The following is a 19,288-nucleotide window of genomic DNA, read 5'->3' as shown; positions in this document are numbered from 1 at the left end:
GGATCTTATGTATGATAGATAGTATATACTGGATCTTACGTGTTGTGCCCTTGTTTTCAGCCGGCGGTCCTTCTCCGTCAGCGTAGATGGCGACCACTCCCACGTTGTAGGGCGTGTCTGGGACCAGCTGCTCCAGCAGGGTGGTGGTGGATGTCCCAGGAACCAGGATCTGACCAGAGGGGATAGAGACACAGAGGTCAGCACTGAAGGACCAATCGCCGTCTACAGCATACAGCATGCATTACAGTGGGTTGGATTCAATCAAACTACAACTTTCGCACCCACACGTTTGATTCTCAAAACTAGAGAAATTATGATGAAGACAAGCGTTAATAGTAATAACAAGGATAGCTGTAACTATCTACATTATTCTACATCAATTAGGCTAGCCTACACTGACACATCCAGATGGGGGAGAAGAGTACTTCCTGTCTGAAAAGTGTGTCAGCTGTATGGGGAAAACAACAATCATGCTGTCATGCTGTTGTGACCCACGGTCCTGGCAGCTCTGACACTCACTATGATCCCCCAGTCTGACAACCTGACAGCTGTTTCAGTGTGACACCTCTATCAGCTCGTCCTCACCTCACCTCACTCAACAACCACTTGTTTTGACACTTCTCAGTGCTCAGTGAAAGGGGGAACACAAGTATGAATTTTATGTCAATGATGTAGGGCCCCTCCAGACAGTTAGGGCAATAACACACTGAGTAACTAACGTAATGTGTTGACAGTTGCTTACAGCAGCCTGGCTCCTCTGCTCTGACCTAACTGATTTGTGCTAATCTCTGTGTGTCTGTGTTACCCCTGAGTTCACCCATACTAGATACCAGACCCCACTTTTCTGTCTCTTGATAACATTATCAAAGGTAAACCAGCCTCTACCCTGATCTTCTCATCTACCTGCCTTGTCCTAGTATCACATACCGTACAAAATATACAGGAGTCCACCCACCCAGCATCTGGTTTCCCTCTCTCACTTTGACCCCAAACACCATTGCGTCATGTTCAATGTGTGTATCTCTATTTCTGTGTCTCTGATGGGACTGTTTTTGGCGAACGTCATCGAACCCTTACGCCGGTCACCACTTTGGAGGGTTTAATAGCAACATGTTCTTCTCAAGAAGTAAACCCAATATGACAAGGCTGCTTTCCTAATCTAGTAATGCATACACCAAACCTCCCTGTGTTAAATTTGATGGTGCATCGTGACACTGGCCACATGGCTGCTGACGTGGAAAGCTGGCCCTGGCACTGGAAAAGTCCAGCCCTAAGTTCATCATAATATTCCCACAGAAACACAATGTTATGGCTTTATAAGAACAAAGACAGTACTTCTAGCTATCAATAAAATGGAACAGCATCACTCTTCAAAGACCTGTTAAGTTAAAACAGGGTCTCAGTGTCTCAATGCTTCTCACAGATGTGGCTGTTTGTGCAATGTCAAGTAGCACTCTATTAGTTGTTTGTGACATCCTTTATAACTCCAGATGTGGGCACCGTCAAGCCACATAAGGAGGGGAAAAAGCCCAGACAGCTTCCTGTTTTAATTAATGAACATGAACATCTCGCCTTAAACCAGTAATAGACTGTTAAATAAGAACCACCACCAGAGAGACGGTCGATGTGGAGCACAAACAGGTAGATGTTGCTCCGTTCTGTTCCTTCACAAAGAGCTGTAGTGATGTAAATCTGTAAATTAACTGAAGCGTTCGACTCGGCCACCCCCGCACACAACCCAAGTTCCTGGACATTAACAATTGACCTCTGACCTGGGGCGGGGTTAATCCCTATGGGTCTCCCTGGTGGTGACTCACCGACTCGGAGGGCTTGGTGCCGCTCAGGGGGGCGTAGACAACCCTGTACTGCACGACCTTGCCCGAGGCGGGTTCCCAGCGCACGTTCAGGGTGTTGGTGGTGGGGCCGAAGACCTGGATGTTCCTCACAGGGGTACGCGACACTGTGGAGAGAGAGAGAGAGAGAGAGAGAGAGAGAGAGAGAGAGAGGGGTGGGGGGGGTGGGGGGGAATGGAGGGAGGGAGGAGGAGAGGGAGAGAGCAAAAGAAAGAGAGATATGGGGAAAGAAGAGAGTGGGGGTGAGTGGGAAGAGAACAGCAGCCGAAAAAATTCATTCGAGAGTCCAACTAAATTATTGGTGGCTGAATGAGACACTAGGAAATGTTCACCTTGAAGCCATCAAAGCTTTCACTGGGTCTGTATACAATACATACTAGTTGACTCAACCATTAAAACTGCAGCAAAACATGACATAGTTGCCCAATCTTAGAACTGCCGAAACACGACATAGTTGTCCTGTCTTAAAACTGCAGCAAAACACGACATAGTTGACCAGTCTTAAAACTGTAGCAAAACACGACATAGTTCCCCAGTCTACAATACACAGACTCTGCTCTAAACAGGCAGCAGTTATATCATGCTGACCTTCAGTAAATAACACTACAGTACCTAGCTAACGGTTGCTCAGAAGGTCTGTAGCCCTCTTTGAAAATTGCCTTCAAAACTAAAGCAGATGTTTCCAGTCTTTGTACCCCTCAGCATTGTACCCTCATAAAGACAGAGTGGGAAGTACATGGGGAGCTTATTTCCTTAGAGACCAGAAGTAATAAGGAACAAGAGGCCTGGGCTTCACCATGAAAGCACATCATCAATGGGTAGTCCACGTCAATATCATTTTTCTGAGCAAAAATTAATAATTTCATAAATTGATAAAAGATTACTAAAGGCCCGTTTAGATGTGATTAACAACATTTGTCAGACTGCCTAAAGAAATATAGATTCCATTGAGATTGAAGAAGCAAGATGTGGAGTCCTATAATTCTGATAGAGATCAAAAGCTTGAAAGCTATCATTGATCGATGTCCCTGGGGGTACATTCTGATGGATCTAATACAGGACTGTCACGGTTTCGGCCGAGGCTGCTCCTCCTCCTTGTTCGGGCAGGCTTCGGCGGTCGTCGTCCCCGGAGTACTAGCTACCACCGTTCGATGTTTCATGTTTGTTTGGTTTTGTCTGTTTGTACACCTGTCCCTTGTTAGTGTTTGATTTGGTTTCCTATTTAGTTATCGTGTGTTGGGTCAGGTGTTATGTGTGATTGGTTATTGTCTAGCTGTTGCTCTCATATTTACTCTCGTGTTTTGTTGTTTTCGAGAGTCCGCACTGTGTGCGCTATTGTCTTTTTACGCACGTGCGTAATTTGTATTTTGCCTCCCGGTTGGGTTGGCTGTTCGCCTGTTTGGTGCTGCCTTTATTTTACTAAAGTCTGTTCACGAACGCCCGTGTTTCCTGCGCTTGATTTCCACACCGCATCTACACTCAGCTACTGACAGAATCACACATCCCACCCATGGAATCAGCAGGAGCAACCGCGCCAACGGACATCATGGAGGACCGTCTGCGTGGGCAGGAGGACAGGATCAACCAGATCGGTCACGCCCTGGATCGGGTGATGAACACTCTCCACCGATGGGAAAGCAGCGGGTACCCACGCCCCCACCTACCGGACCATCCCCATCGGTCAGTCCTCCTGTCCCCTTCTGGAACCCAGCGGGATTCGGCTCTCGCTCCCGAGGGCGTACGACGGCTCCGCTGCCGGGTGTCAAGGGTTCCTGCTGCAAGTGGAGCTCTACTCGCCACCGCACACCCGGCGCCCCTCGGGACACGAGAGCGTCTCCGCCCTCATCTCCTGTCTCACCGGCAAGGCGTTGGAGTGGGCCAACGCCGAATGGAGGAGAATAGACGCCGCTACTATTACCTACGCGGCGTTCTCCCGCCGCTTCCGTGCCGTGTTTGACCATCCACCAGAAGGGAAGGCGGCGGGGGAGCGTCTATTCTACCTCCGACAGGGGATGAGGAGCGCACAGGATTTTGCTTTGGAGTTCCGGACTCTAGCGGCAGATGCAGGGTGGAATGAGCGGGCCCTCATGACCACTTCCGCTGCAGCCTCCGGGAGGACGTCCAGAGAGAGTTGGCGTGCAGGGGATACCACGTTGTCGCTTTGACCAACTGGTCGACATGGCCATTCGGCTGGACACCCTGCTCGCCACCCGTGGACGTCCCGGGTGGGGGTTGCCCATTCCACCTTCCGGCACCTCCGAGCCGAGCCCTATGGAGCTCGGAGGTGCTGGCGCTAGAGAACGGAGGAGTAGGAACCCGAGGGGGCCGTTCCCTGCACCAACTGTGGCCGTGGAGGGCACACCGCGGCTAGGTGTTGGGGAGGGTCCCCCGGTGGAGGTAAAGGCAGGCCACGCATTGGGGAGTCCTCCCAGGTGAGTAGGCGCCCTACTTACCCAGAGCTTTCTGTCGTTCACATAACCTTGCCTGTTTGTTTTCCACAGGTTGCACCTCGTTCCCCAGCATAAGGCGCTAGTAGATTCAGGCGCAGCTGGGAATTTTGTAGATCGCCAGTTCTGTGTAGAGTTAGGGATTCCTCTCCTTCCCGTTGATAAGCCTTTCCCTGTACATGCCCTAGATAGCCAGTCCGTTAGGATCTGGGTTAATTAGGGAGGTCACAGCGCCCCTTAGGATGAAGACGCAGGGGGGTCATGAGGAGACGATTCAGCTCTATCTGATTGACTCTCCTGCGTATCCGGTGGTGCTGGGACTTCCCTGGTTGATTACCCATGATCCTACTATTTCGTGGCGAGAGAAAGCTCTTAAAGGGTGGTCTGTTCAGTGTGAGGGGCTATGTCTGGGTGTTTCCATAGGGGCGACCTCGGTGGAGAGTCCAAATCAAATGCCCGCACTGCATATTCCCCCCGAGTATGAGGATTTGACACTGGTGTTTAGTAAGACAAGGTCGGCGCAGCTGCCGCCTCATAGGGGATTGTGCGATAGATCTCCAGTTAGGAGCAGCCCTCCCGCGGAGCCATGTGTATCCCTTGTCTCAAGAGGAGAGGAAGGCGATGGAAACTTACATCGCTGAGTCTCTGAGACAGGGATACATACGGGTCTCCACTTCACCCGCTTCCTCAAGCTTCTTTTTTGTGAAGAAAAAAGATGGAGGTTTGCGCCCGTGTATTGATTACCGCGGTCTCAATCAGATTACGGTGAAGTACAGTTATCCACTTCCTCTGATTGCGACTATGACGGAGTCATTACACGGTGCTCAGTTCTTCACAAAATTGGATCTCAGGAGCGCATATAACTTGGTGCGCATTAGAGAGGGCGATGAATGGAAGACAGCATTTAGCACGACCTCCGGTCATTACGAGTATCTCGTCATGCCATATGGGTTAATGAATGCTCCCTCAGTCTTCCAATCCTTTGTAGATGAGATTTTCCGGGACATGCAGGGGCAGGGAGTAGTCGTGTACATAGACGATATTCTGGTGTACAGTTCTACCCGAGCTGAGCATGTAGCCCTGGTGCGCCGAGTGTTGAGGAGACTGTTGGAGCATGACCTATATGTCAAGGCAGAGAAATGTCTGTTAACCTTTTTGGGTTATCAGTTGTCTGCGTCAGGGGTGAAGATGGAGGTTGACCGGGTGTCAGCTGTGCGTAATTGGCAAACCCCAACCACTGTGAAAGAGGTGCAACAGTTCTTGGGTTTTGCGAATTATTACCGGAGGTTTATCCAGGGTTTTGGACATGTGGCAGCTCCCATAACGTCTCTGTTGAAGGGGGTTCCGGTGCGCTTGCGGTGGTCAGCTGAGGCGGACAGGGCTTTTGGGAGACTGAAGGACCTGTTTACCTCGGCGCCGGTGTTGGCGCATCCGGATCCCGCTTTACCATTCCAGGTAGAGGTAGACGCGTCCGAGGCCGGTATTGGGGCCGTCCTCTCACAACGGTCTGGCACACCACCTAAGCTCCGCCCCCTGTGCCTTTTATTCTAAGAAGCTCAGTCCGAGCGGAGCGGAATTATGATGTAGGGGACAGGGAGCTGTTAGCCGTGGTACAGGCCCTAAAGGTGTGGAGGCATTGGCTTGAGGGGGCTCAACACCCTTTCCTCATTTTGACGGACCACCGTAACCTGGAGTACATCCGGGCAGCTAGGAGACTGAATCCTCGCCAGGCCCGGCTGGACTATGTTTCTAGCCCGGTTTGTGTTTAAAATCACTTACATCCCTGGGTCCCAGAATGGGAAGGCAGATGCCCTGTCTCGGCGGTATGACACGGAGGAGAGGTCCGTTGAGCCCACTCCCATACTACCAAAGTCTTGTCTGGTGGCACCGGTGGTATGGGAGGTCGATGCAGAGATCGAGCGGGCGTTACGCACCGACCCAAGTCCTCCACAGTGTCCAGTGGGTCGGACGTACGTTCCGCTCGAGGTACGCGATCGCCTCATTTATTGGGCTCATACGCCCCCTCCTCTGGACATCCAGGTATCGGCCGGACAGTTCACTGCCTTAGCACTAAGTACTGGTGGCCAACGTTAGCCAGGGATGTGAGGGTTTATGTCTCCTCCTGTTCGGTGTGTGCACAGTGTAAGGCGCCCAGACATTTGCCCAGGGGTAGCTACAACCCCTGCCCGTTCCACAACGACCCTGGTCCCACCTCTCGGTGGACTTTGTTACAGACCTTCCCCCCTCACAGGGGAATACTACCATCCTGGTTGTTGTGGATCGGTTCTCGAAGGCCTGTCGCCTCCCTTCCCATGCCGGGTCTCCCTACTGCCCTACGGACCGCTGAGGCTCTGTTTACCCATGTCTTCCGGCATTACGGGTACCCGAGGATATAGTGTCTGATCGAGGCCCCCAGTTCACCTCCAGAGTGTGGAGAGCCTTTATGGAACGGTTGGGGGTTTCGGTGAGCCTTACCTCGGGTTACCACCCGGAGAGTAATGGGCAGGTTGAACGTGTCAACCAGGATGTGGGTAGGTTTCTGAGGTCTTATTGCCAGGGCCGGCCGGAGGAGTGGGCGAGATACGTTCCGTGGGCCGAGATGGCACAGAACTCTCTCCGCCACTCCTCCACCCAACTAACCCCTTTCCAGTGTGTGTTAGGGTACCAGCCGGTTCTGGCACCTTGGCACGAGAGCCAGATCGAGGCCCCTGCGGTGGATGAGTGGGTGCGGCGCTCGGAGGAGACATGGAACGCTGCCCACGTTCACCTGCAGCGGCCATCCGTCGGCATAAGACGAGCGCCGATCTCCACCGCAGTGAGGGGCCTGTATACGCACCTGGAGATCGAGTCTGGCTCTCGACCAGAAACCTGCCCCACCGCCTGCCCTGCCGGAAGCTGGGTCGGCGGTTTGTGGGGGCCATTCAAAGTCCTGAGGAGGTTGAACGAGGTGTGTTACAGGTTAGAACTGCCTATTGATTACAGGAATATTAACCCCTCGTTCCATGTGTCTCTCCTCAGGCCGGTGGTGGCTGGTCCACTCCAGGACTATGAGATAGAGGAGACTCCTCCGCCCCGTTGGACATCGAGGGGCTCCGGCGCACACTGTGAGGTCCATCCTTGATTCGAGACGCCGGATGGGGGGTCTCCAATATCTCGTGGAGTGGGAGGGGTACGGCCCGGAGGAGCGGTGCTGGGTGCCGAGGAGGGACATATTAGACCTGTCCCTGCTGACCGAGTTCCATCGGGGTCATCCTACGCGCCCTGCTCCGCGTCGTCCTGGTCGTCCCCGAGGCCGGATCGGCGCACGGCTGGGGCCGCGTCAAGGGGGGGTACTGTCACGGTTTTCGGGCCGAGGCTGCTCCTCCTCCTTGTTCGGGCAGGCTTCGGCGGTCGTCGTCCCCGAGTACTAGCTACCACCGTTCGATGTTTCATGTTTGTTTGGTTTTGTCTGTTTGTACACCTGTCCCTTGTTAGTGTTTGATTTGGTTTCCTATTTAGTTATCGTGTGTTGGGTCAGGTGTTATGTGTGATTGGTTATTGTCTAGCTGTTGCTCTCATATTTACTCTCGTGTTTTGTTGTTTTCGAGAGTCCGCACTGTGTGCGCTATTGTCTTTTTACGCACGTTGTATTTTGTGCGTAATTTGTATTTTGCCTCCCGGTTGGGTTGGCTGTTCGCCTGTTTGGTGCTGCCTTTATTTTACTAAAGTCTGTTCACGAACGCCCGTGTTTCCTGCGCTTGATTTCCACACCGCATCTACACTCAGCTACTGACAAGGACAGATGAACCAAGGACTCTAACAACAGGATAGACAGGAGACCATTAGGCTATGGCTTTGGGGTAATCAGGGTACCAGTAACAGTAATGACATAAAGTGACCTTTGTTAAATATAGCCAGTCTAGAGAAGGCTGATGAATGGAAAGTGAAAAAATTATCTCAATTAATTCTCTTCCCTCCTCTAGTTTTTTCCATGGGGGGAGCAGATTACTCACGTCATGCTAGCCCCCAAGCCGTGCTACCACAACCACTACCAGTCATTACACCCCATAAACAGACCCCATTACATTTACATTACATTTTAGTCATTTAGCAGACGCTCTTATCCAGAGCGACTTACAGGAGCAATTAGGGTTAAGTGCCTTGCTCAAGGGCACATTAACGTCATTTAGCAGACGCTCTTAGCCAGAGCGACTCACAAATTGGTGCGTTCACCCTATAGCCAGTGGGATAACCACTTTACAATTTGGGGGGGTTAGAAGGAATACTTTATCCTATCCCAGGTATTCCTTAAAGAGGTGGGGTTTCAAATGTCTCCGGAAGGTGGTGAGCGACTCCGCTGTCCTGGCGTCGTGAGGGAGCTTGTTCCACCATTGGGGTGCCAGAGCAGCGAACAGTTTTGACTGGGCTGAGCGGGAGCTATGCTTCCGCAGAGGAAGGGGAGCCAGCAGGCCAGAGGTGGATGAACGCAATGCCCTCGTTTGGGTGTAGGGACTGATCAGAGCCTGAAGGTACAGAGGTGCCGTTCCCCTCAAGGCTGGAGGGGAACTGGAGACACCACTAGTGTTGCCAACACAGAGGAATTCCTTCCTGTGCAATCAGCCCACTAAAGACTGAGTCATACTGAGTGGAGGCTCAGCCTTATAATTGTGGAAGAAACTGGAAGAGGGATGGTCTGTTCAAAATGGATGGAAACTAAACTAAATATAGTGTCTACAGTGAATCATACTATCAAGCATTGCGGTGGACATTTTAGCTGTAAACAGATGACAACCAAAAACATGTTAGATCTTTTTGGCATTGCCCCCAGATATAAAAGGAGTTCGCTTAATTTACTAGGAAAATTCAGCTACAATAAGACTGGGACATATTTTGGGCACATTACAAGAGTTTACTGGCATAAGGAGTAAGCAAGCCAACACACTAGACCAGAGAGTGGATGCTCTACAGATACACCAGATCTCAAAGAATGACCAAACAAAAACCGAGCTCATTATCATAGATTGTAGCCTTTAGCACACTGTACAATCTTCTCCTCAGGAAATGCTATACCAAGAATGGTATGAATATAACTATTTTGTATTGTACACAGGCTCCTTCATTAAATTGACCATGGTAGGTCATGGCAATTGCCATGAGAAAAGAGTTGTTGAGGCAGGTCATCTATACTAGATAACGTGAACCCTCCTAACAGTAAACCTGTACGTGGACTCACGTGTCTTGCCGTTCTCAGACATGCGTTTGCCCTCTCCAGGGGGGTAGAGAGGGACCACAGTGATGGTGTAGAGGGTGTCAGACATCAGGTTCTTCAGCACAGTGTTGGTGGTGCTACCAGACACCTGGGCCTGTAGATACAACCACACAACAGGACTGAGTCACATAGCTACACAGAGGTGATATGAAACGTCTGGTAAACATTTGGAAAAACTTAATAAAACAGGATTAAAAAGAGAGAAAAAAGTCTGGTAAATGAATAGTATTTTTGTATGTACAGTGAGGGAAAAAAGTATTTGATCCCCTGCTGATTTTGTACGTTTGCCCACTGACAAAGAAATGATCAGTCTATAATTTTAATGGTAGGTTTATTTGAACAGTGAGAGACAGAATAACAACAAAGAAATCCAGAAAAACGCATGTCAAAAATGTTATATATTGATTTGCATTTTAATGAGGGAAATAAGTATTTGACCCCCTCTCAATCAGAAAGATTTCTGGCTCCCAGGGGTCTTTTATACAGGTAACGAGCTGAGATTAGGAGCACACTCTTAAAGGGTGCTCCTAATCTCAGTTTGCTTCTGTGGATAGGTGTCTTTTATACAGGTAACAATCAATCAATCAGATTCCAAACTCTCCACCATGGCCAAGACCAAAGCGCTCTCCAAGGATGTCAGGGACAAGATTGTAGACCTACACAAGGCTGGAATGGGCTACAAGACCATCGCCAAGCAGCTTGGTGAGAAGGTGACAACAGTTGGTGCGATTATTCGCAAATGGAAGAAACACAAAAGAACTGTCAATCTCCCTCTGCCTGGGGCTCCATGCAAGATCTCACCTCGTGGAGTTGCAATGATCATGAGAACGGTGAGGAATCAGCCCAGAACTACACGGGAGGATCTTGTCAATGATCTCAAGGCAGCTGGGACCATAGTCACCAAGAAAACAATTGGTAATACACTACGCCGTGAAGGACTGAAATCCTGCAGCGCCCGCAAGGTCCCCCTGCTTAAGAAAGCACATATACAGGGCCGTCTGAAGTTTGCCAATGAACATCTGAATGATTCAGAGGAGAACTGGGTGAAAGTGTTGTGGTCAGATGAGACCAAAATGGAGCTCTTTGGCATCAACTCAACTCGCCATGTTTGGAGGAGGATGCTGCCTATGACCCCAAGAACACCATCCCCACCGTCAAACATGGAGGTGGAAACATTATGCTTTGGGGGTGTTTTTCTGCTAAGGGGACAGGACAACTTCACCGCATCAAAGGGACGATGGACGGCGCCATGTACCATCAAATCTTGAGTGAGAACCTCCTTCCCTCAGCCAGGGCATTGAAAATGGGTCGTGGATGGGTATTCCAGCATGACAATGACCCAAAACACACGGCCAAGGCAACAAAGGAGTGGCTCAAGAAGAAGCACATTAAGGTCCTGGAGGGGCCTAGCCAGTCTCCAGACCTTAATCCCATAGAAAATCTGTGGAGGGAGCTGAAGGTTTGAGTTGCCAAATGTCAGGTTCGAAACCTTAATGACTTGGAGAAGATCTGCAAAGACGAGTGGGACAAAATCCCTCCTGAGATGTGTGTAAACCTGGTGGCCAACTACAAGAAACGTCTGACCTCTGTGATTGCCAACAAGGGTTTTGCCACCAAGTACTAAGTCATGTTTTGCAGAGGGGTCAAATACTTATTTCCCTCATTAAAATACAAATCAATTTATAAAATTTTTGACATGCGTTTTTCTGGATTTTGTTGTTGTTATTCTGTCTCTCACTGTTCAAATAAACCTACCATTAATATTATAGACTGATCATGTCTTTGTCAGTGGGCAAACGTACAAAATCAGCAGGGGATCAAATACTTTTTTCGCTCACTGTATGTTTGACTGTCTGAGTGAATCTGTGAAGTAACAGTGTATTGGTGTTTGTATTCTTTCAGCATTAGATAATGGATGTGATAATGAATGCGTATGCATGCCATTGTGAGATTCGGTAGTGATTGGTTAGAGGTGGCCCAGCCTACCACTTCCTCAGCTCCTCCAGCGGTGGGCACATAGTAGATCTTGTACTGGCGCACATTGCCCTCGGCGGCCTCCCATTGGACGTTCAGGGTGCTGGTGGTGGGGTCAGTGACTTGGAGGCTCCTCACTCCGCCCAGAGGCTCTGGAGAGAGAGAAGAAAGGAGGTCTTAGGATTCCTACTATGTTAAATGACAACCGTGAGCTTCTGATGTGAAAATGTAAGTAGAGGTACAGAAGTGGCATGTGGTAGGCGTAAAATCTATGTTTTACAAAGACAGTATTTAGGGCATCTTTAACACCAGCATCTAGGTAACAAATGTAACCCCGGTTCCCTGAGGGAGGGAAGGTTTAGTTGAGAGGCCGAAAGGGAACATGATGTAATCATGAAGGCCTTAGCGAGGCCACAGTTACAGTAGGTCACTCACTGGTCTTTCCATTGCCAGAGATGTCCTTGCTCTCCCCGCTGCCGTAAATGGCTGACACAGTGATGGAGTAGGGAGTGTTGGGGGTCAGCTTGGGCAGCAGCACCGTGTTCTTCTTCCCTCCAATCTGCGTCTGTTGTGGAATTAAGACCAATTGAAATTACTTGGAGAGAAGACGAAAGGACCCTCACTTTGCTCACCTGGTCCATGATCACACTCAATGCCTAAGGGTCGACTCATTTCGTAATTATTGGATCAACTCTAAATTCTTGTAATATTCCCTTCAGATTACAAATGCGTCAAATAGTCCATTCAATATGGCCTCAGAAGAGATGACATAGGAAAAACAGTTGTATTTTCATATTGGATGTGGATGTCTCTGATTCCAGCTTCTCTCCCCTGACAGTTTCTGTCAGTGTCAGAGACTTGATGGAAAGAATGCAGGTTGAGAAATACCAGACTGTTAAAAAATGTGTCAGAGGATGCAGCAAGCATCAGAGTAAATTAATCACTGACAATATGCCTGGGGAAAACGTATCATCAGTCTCCCATTTCCTACACAGACTTGTTGTCACAAATTAAACAAAGCGGGGCCTCCTGAGCTCTCCATACTTGTTGAAAAGCTGTCAGTGAACCAAAAACACTTGGCTCAGCTTGGCTCATTAGCTTCCAGCTTTCCAACAATGTGTCACGCCCTGACTCAGGGGACGCTTAAATGTTGAGTCAGGGTGTGTATGTTCTATGTTGGGTATTTCTATGTTGGTGTTCTATTATGTGTATTTCTATGTTGGCCGGTGTGGTTCCCAATCAGAGGCAGCTGTAGCTCGTTGTTTCTGATTGGGGATCATACTTAGGCAGCCTATTGGCACTAGTGGGTTGTGGGAACTTGTTCCAGTTAAGGTATGTTGTGTTGTGCTGCCTTGGACTGTGTTGTGCTGCCTTGGTCGGTTGTTTATTCCTTTAAATAAACATGTATGCATATCACGCTGCGCCTTGGTCTGACCCGTCGATGAACGAACGTGACAGAAGATCGCACCAAACGAGGACCAAGCAGCGTGCCCAGGAAGAGCGAATTGCCATGTCACAGGTGGGCAAATGGTGGTCATGGGAGGAGATATTTGCGGGGAAAGGGCCATGGGCAAAGGTAGATGCCCAGGCAGGAGAGGAGCAACGGCAGCATAGAGGAAGCCGGTCGAGGAAGAAGCCCGAGAGACAGCCCCAAGAAACATTTTGGGGGGGGCTAAGAGGGTGGTTGGCGGAGCCTAGGATTAGAGCAGAGCCAACTCCCCGTACTCACGCGAGAAGGCGTATGACTGGGCAAGCTCCATGTTATGCGGAGCTACGTACTGTGTCGCCAGTGCACCGGCACAGTCCTGTACGTCCTCTGCTTGCACCACGCACGTGCCGTGCGAAGATGGGCATCCAGCCAGGACGGGGTGTGCCGGCTCAACACTCCTGGTCTCCAGTACGCCTCCTCGGTCCCACGTATCCTGCGCCAGTTCTACAAGCTGTATCGCCAGTGCGCGTGCACAGCCCAGTGCGTCCTGTGCCAGCGCCCCGCACGTGTAGTGTGAAAGTGGGCAGCCAGCCAGGACGGGTTGTGCCAGCTCTCCGCTCCAGACCTCCAGTCCGCCTTCGCAGTCCGGTCCGGCCCGTTCCTGCTCCTCGCACCAGGCCAGTGGTGCGCGTCGCCAGCCCGGTCCGGCCTGTTCCTGTCCCTCGCACCAAGCCAGTGGTGCGCGTCGCCAGCCCGGCCCGGCCTGTTCCTGCCCCTCGCGCCAAGCCAGTGGTGCGCGCCGCCAGCCCGGTCCGGCCTGTTCCTGCCCTCGCGCCAAGTCAGTGGTGCGCGTCGCCAGCCCGGTCCGGCCTGTTCCTGCCCCTCGCACCAAGCCAGTGGTGCGCGCCGCCAGCCCGGCCCGCCTCCGCCCTCGCACCAAGCCAGTGGTGCGCGCCGCCAGCCCGGCCCGGCCTGTTCCTGCCCCTCGCACCAAGCCAGTGGTGCGCGTCGCCAGCCCGGCCCGGCCTGTTCCTGCCCCTCGCACCAGGCCAGTGGTGCGCGTCGCCAGTCCGGTACGGCCTGTTCCTCTCCCTCGCACCAGGCCAGTGGTGCGCGTCGCCAGTCCGGTACGGCCCGTTCCTGCTCCCCGCACCAAGCCAGTGGTGCGCGTCGCCAGCCCGGTCCGGCCTGTTCCTGCTCCTCGCACCAAGCCAGTGGTGCGTGTGTCCAGTCCTGCACGGCCCGTGCCTGTTCCACCGGTGCCTGGTTCGGCACCGGTCAGCTGCTCCACTCCGGAGCCAGAGTAGTCCGCTCCACCGGTGCCCAGTTCAGCTCCGGTCAGCTGCTCCACTCCGGAGCCAGAGCAGTTCGCTCCACCGTCGTCGGGTCCAGCTCCAGTCAGCGGTTCCAGTCCAGACCCAGACGTCAGCCCCTCTCCAGGTTCGGGGTCTCCCACACCAGGGTCCAGACAGGGCTTGGTACTTCGTGGGAGGAAGGAGAGGGCAAGCAGCGCGCCGAGGTCCAGACCAGACCAGGGGCGCAACAGGGAGGCGGAGAATCGGTGGTTGTCACGCCTGGAGCCGGATCCGCCTCCGAGGCGGAATGCCCACCCGGCCCCTACCCTGTTATGTTTATGTTGTGCGGTCGGAGTCCGCACCTTTGGGGGGGGGTACTGTCACGCCCTGACTCAGGGGACGCTTAAATGTTGAGTCAGGGTGTGTATGTTCTATGTTGGGTATTTCTATGTTGGTGTTCTATTATATGTATTTCTATGTTGGCCGGTGTGGTTCCCAATCAGAGGCAGCTGTAGCTCGTTGTCTCTGATTGGGGACCATACTTAGGCAGCCTATTGGCACTAGTGGGTTGTGGGATCTTGTTCCAGTTAAGGTATGTTGTGTTGTGCTGCCTTGGACTTCACGTTTCGTTTTGTTGTTTTGTCGGTTGTTTATTCCTTTAAATAAACATGTATGCATATCACGCTGCGCCTTGGTCTGACCCGTCGATGAACAAACGTGACACAATGCCTCAATGTTTAGCGTGTGATATCGTCACAGCAACTGAGGGACGGACGGCCGCTGAACAGAACTAGGTTTTCTCCTCTAATTAAAAAAGGGAAAACATTCCATCCATCCTGCATCAGAATGGAAACTCTGAATGGACAAATAACTCACATAACACTAGCTACCCTTGACTCCAATATGGTAGGCCTATCACACATCACAGACAAGTCTGATGAGATAGGAGAGAGAGTGAATTTCTCAAACTGCTTCCTTCCATTTACTGTATCTCTCTTTGTGTTTCTCCACATCAGGAAAACTTTCGGTTTTGGTCCACCAGCTTCAAACAGCTGTAAAAATGAACTGAAATCACTTTCCCAGTTTGACAACAGATGCCGCTACGGCGGGATAAATAAATAGGCGAATATCACAGCCAATCCCAACACTGGCGGGTAAGTAATACTGTGAAACATTATCCTTCCACTATTAGCGGCAGATATATTATGGACATTTTCTGAAATTACAATGCAAAAATTCAAAGTAAAATCCTCTGTGTCACACCTTTAAACTGGACATCATTCCTCAAAGTGTTCCTTATCCTTTCATCATCCAGAGGATGGTTAGGATTAAACACTGATGTTAGGATTAAACACTGATGTTAGGATTAAACACTGATTAAACATTGATGTTAGGATTAAACACTGATGTTAGCACTATGAACAGCATGGTTACTGGCTGCTCCTGGTCTTACCGACTGGGTCTTGCCCCCGGCGGTGGGGACGTATGTGATCTTGTAGTTCTGGACGCGACCAGGGGCATGGTCCCACTTGACGGTCAGAGTGATGGTGGTGGCGTTGAACACCTGCAGGTTCTGGGGAGGCCCTGTGGGGGCTGGGCACAAACACAACAACATAAACAACAACATAAACTACAACGTAAACACACATCTAACCAACACAGATCACCTAACTTCTGGATGGTAACACCTTGATAAAAATACATGTATTTGATTAAAATGAATGCTCTCTATGAGTGCTGTATGTATTTTTGTTTGATTATAACAAATACACTTACCAGGGGTGATGATAACCTTGGACACTGCAGAGGGAAACAGAAATATAAGGAGTTCTTGTTAGTAAATCTGATCAGCATGGGCATCTCCTAATACGTATTTATTGTGATGCATTAGCTTCGATAATGGTCTTACATGTTCTCTGGCTGCCCAGCAGGTCCTCACTCTCAGACTCGTCAGGGTAGATGGCGGTGACAGACACGTCGTACAGAGTGTCTGGTTGCAGGTTTTCCAACACGTTACTGGTCTCATCACTGTTCAGGATGGACTGGGAGACACAACACAACAGGGCTTATAGACTGGGAGACACAACACAACAGGGCTTATAGACTGGGAGAAACAACACAACAGGGCTTATAGACTAGGAGACACAACACAACAGGGCTTATAGACTGGGAGACACAACACAACAGGGCTTATAGACTAGGAGACATGACACAACAGGGCTTATAGACTGGGAGACACAACACAACAGGGCTTATAGACTGGGAGACACAACACAACAGGGCTTATAGACTGGGAGACATGACACATCAGGGCTTATAGACTGGGAGACACAACACAACAGGGCTTATAGACTGGGAGACACAACACAACAGGGCTTATAGACTGGGAGACACAACACAACAGGGCTTATAGACTGGGAGACACAACACAACAGGGCTTATAGAATATATGTGGGCAATGCTTCCTAAACACAACTTTATTGAGAATACCAAGAATAAACCAATTCTTTATACCCATATTCTGTACACAATCAATCAAAATCTAATACCACGATTTTGTTTAAGCGCAAACCACCTGGATGGTTGTCTTACATATTGGAAGTTGGTGTCTCCTTTCTTGGTCCAGCCGATACGGTAGAGGGCCACGTCAGGGGCCCCATGGTCCCAATGGGCTCTGAAGCTGGTCTGGGTCACCTCAGAGAAACGCAGGTTCTTAGGAGCAGGAACAACATCTACACAGAAGAAAGGAAAGATTATCTGGGAGAGATTGCCATATAACTAGGGCATCACTATACCCTATAACTATGGCATCACTATACCCTATAACTAGGGCATCACTATACCCTATAACCAGGGCATCACTATACCCTATAACTAGGGCATCACTATAACCTATAACTAGGGCATCACTATACCCTATAACTAGGACATTACTGTACCCTATAACTAGGGCATCACTATACCCTATAACTAAGACATCACTATACCCTATAACTAAGACAACACTACACCCTATAACTAAGACATCCTTTACCCTATAACTAAGACATCACTATACCCTATAACTAGGATATCACTATACCCTATAACTAAGACATCACTATACCCTATAACTAAGACATCACTATACCCTATAACTAGGATATCACTATACCCTATGACTAAGACATCACTATACTCTATAACTAGGATATCACTATACCCTATAACTAAGACATCACTATACCCTATAACTAGGATATCACTATACCCTATAACTAAGACATCACTATACCCTATAACTAGGATATCACTATACCCTATAACTAAGACATCACTATACCCTATAACTAGGATATCACTATACCCTATGACTAAGACATCACTATACCCTATAACTAAGACATCACTATACCCTATAACTAGGATATCACTATACCCTATAACTAAGACATCACTATACCCTATAACTAGGATATCACTGTACCCTATAACTAAGACATCACTATACCCTATAAATAGGATATCACTATACCCTATAACTAAGACATCACTATACCCTATAACTAGGATATCACTATACCCTATGACTAAGACATCACTATACCCTATAACTAAGACATCACTATACCCTATAACTAAGACATCACTATACCCTATAACTAGGATATCACTATACCCTATAACTAAGACATCACTATACCCTATAACTAAGACATCACTATACCCTATAACTAGGATATCACTATACCCTATAACTAAGACATCACTATACCCTATAACTAGGATATCACTGTACCCTATAACTAAGACATCACTATACCCTATAACTAGGATATCACTATACCCTATAACTAAGACATCACTATACCCTATAACTAAGACATCACTATACCCTATAACTAAGACATCACTATACCCTATAACTAGGATATCACTATACCCTATAACTAAGACATCACTATACCCTATAACTAAGACATTAATATACCCTATAACTAAGACATCACTATACCCTATGACTAAGACATCACTATAACCTATAACTAAGACATCACTATACTCTATAACTAGGATATCAATATACCCTATAACTAAGACATTACTATACCCTATAACTAAGACATCACTATACCATATAACTAGGGCATCACTATACCCTATATCTAGGATATCACTATACCCTATAACTAGGGCATCACTATACCCTATAACTAAGACATCACTATACCCTATAACTAAGACATCCCTATACCCTATAACTAAGACATCACTATACCCTATAACTAGGATATCACTATACCCTATAACTAGGATATCACTGTACCCTATAACTAAGACATCACTATACCCTATAACTAGGATATCACTATACCCTATGACTAGGATATCACTATACCCTATAACTAGGATATCACTGTACCCTATAACTAAGACATCACTATACCCTATAACTAGGATATCACTATACCCTATAACTAAGACATCACTATACCCTATAACTAAGACATCACTATACCCTATAACTAAGACATCACTATACCCTATGACTAAGACATCACTATAACCTATAACTAAGACATCACTATACTCTATAACTAGGATATCAATATACCCTATAACTAAGACATTACTATACCCTATAACTAAGACATCACTATACCATATAACTAGGGCATCACTATACCCTATATCTAGGATATCACTATACCCTATAACTAAGACATCCCTATACCCTATAACTAAGACATCACTATACCCTATAACTAGGATATCACTATACCCTATAACTAAGACATCACTATACCCTATAACTAAGACATCACTATACCCTATAACTAGGATATCACTATACCCTATAACTAAGACATTACTATACCCTATAACTAAGACATCATTATACCCTATACCTAGGATATCACTATACCATATAACTAAGACATCATTATACCCTATAACTAGGGCCCAAAAGTGTTTGCTGGTCAGGTCCCATGGTCAGGGCTTACCTATAGTACTGAGTAGGACTTCCATGGAGTCTAACCCCAGTGTGTTAACCCCCACAT

At 48.7% G+C, this 19,288-nt stretch overlaps 1 protein-coding gene across 3 annotated transcripts in view; it reads right to left on the bottom strand.

The window, feature by feature from the left end:
• LOC121539152 (collagen alpha-1(XII) chain) overlaps nt 1-19,288 on the bottom strand; it is a 113,745-nt gene that overhangs the window by 50,044 nt on the left and 44,413 nt on the right. For all 3 annotated transcript variants that reach the window (XM_041847438.2, XM_041847437.2, XM_045214872.1), the window contains 9 exons: nt 16,839-16,978; nt 16,156-16,288; nt 16,023-16,046; nt 15,700-15,839; nt 11,958-12,087; nt 11,535-11,674; nt 9,513-9,642; nt 1,818-1,960; nt 40-169 (listed from right to left, as the gene is read on the bottom strand). In XM_041847438.2, the coding sequence (XP_041703372.2) occupies nt 40-169; nt 1,818-1,960; nt 9,513-9,642; nt 11,535-11,674; nt 11,958-12,087; nt 15,700-15,839; nt 16,023-16,046; nt 16,156-16,288; nt 16,839-16,978 (1,110 nt within the window). The remainder of the gene's footprint in view (nt 1-39; nt 170-1,817; nt 1,961-9,512; nt 9,643-11,534; nt 11,675-11,957; nt 12,088-15,699; nt 15,840-16,022; nt 16,047-16,155; nt 16,289-16,838; nt 16,979-19,288) is intronic.

The sequence above is a fragment of the Coregonus clupeaformis genome, unplaced genomic scaffold (assembly GCF_020615455.1).
Source record: "Coregonus clupeaformis isolate EN_2021a unplaced genomic scaffold, ASM2061545v1 scaf0329, whole genome shotgun sequence".
NCBI lineage: Eukaryota > Metazoa > Chordata > Actinopteri > Salmoniformes > Salmonidae > Coregonus > Coregonus clupeaformis.
This window is presented reverse-complemented; position numbering and strand designations above follow the sequence as displayed.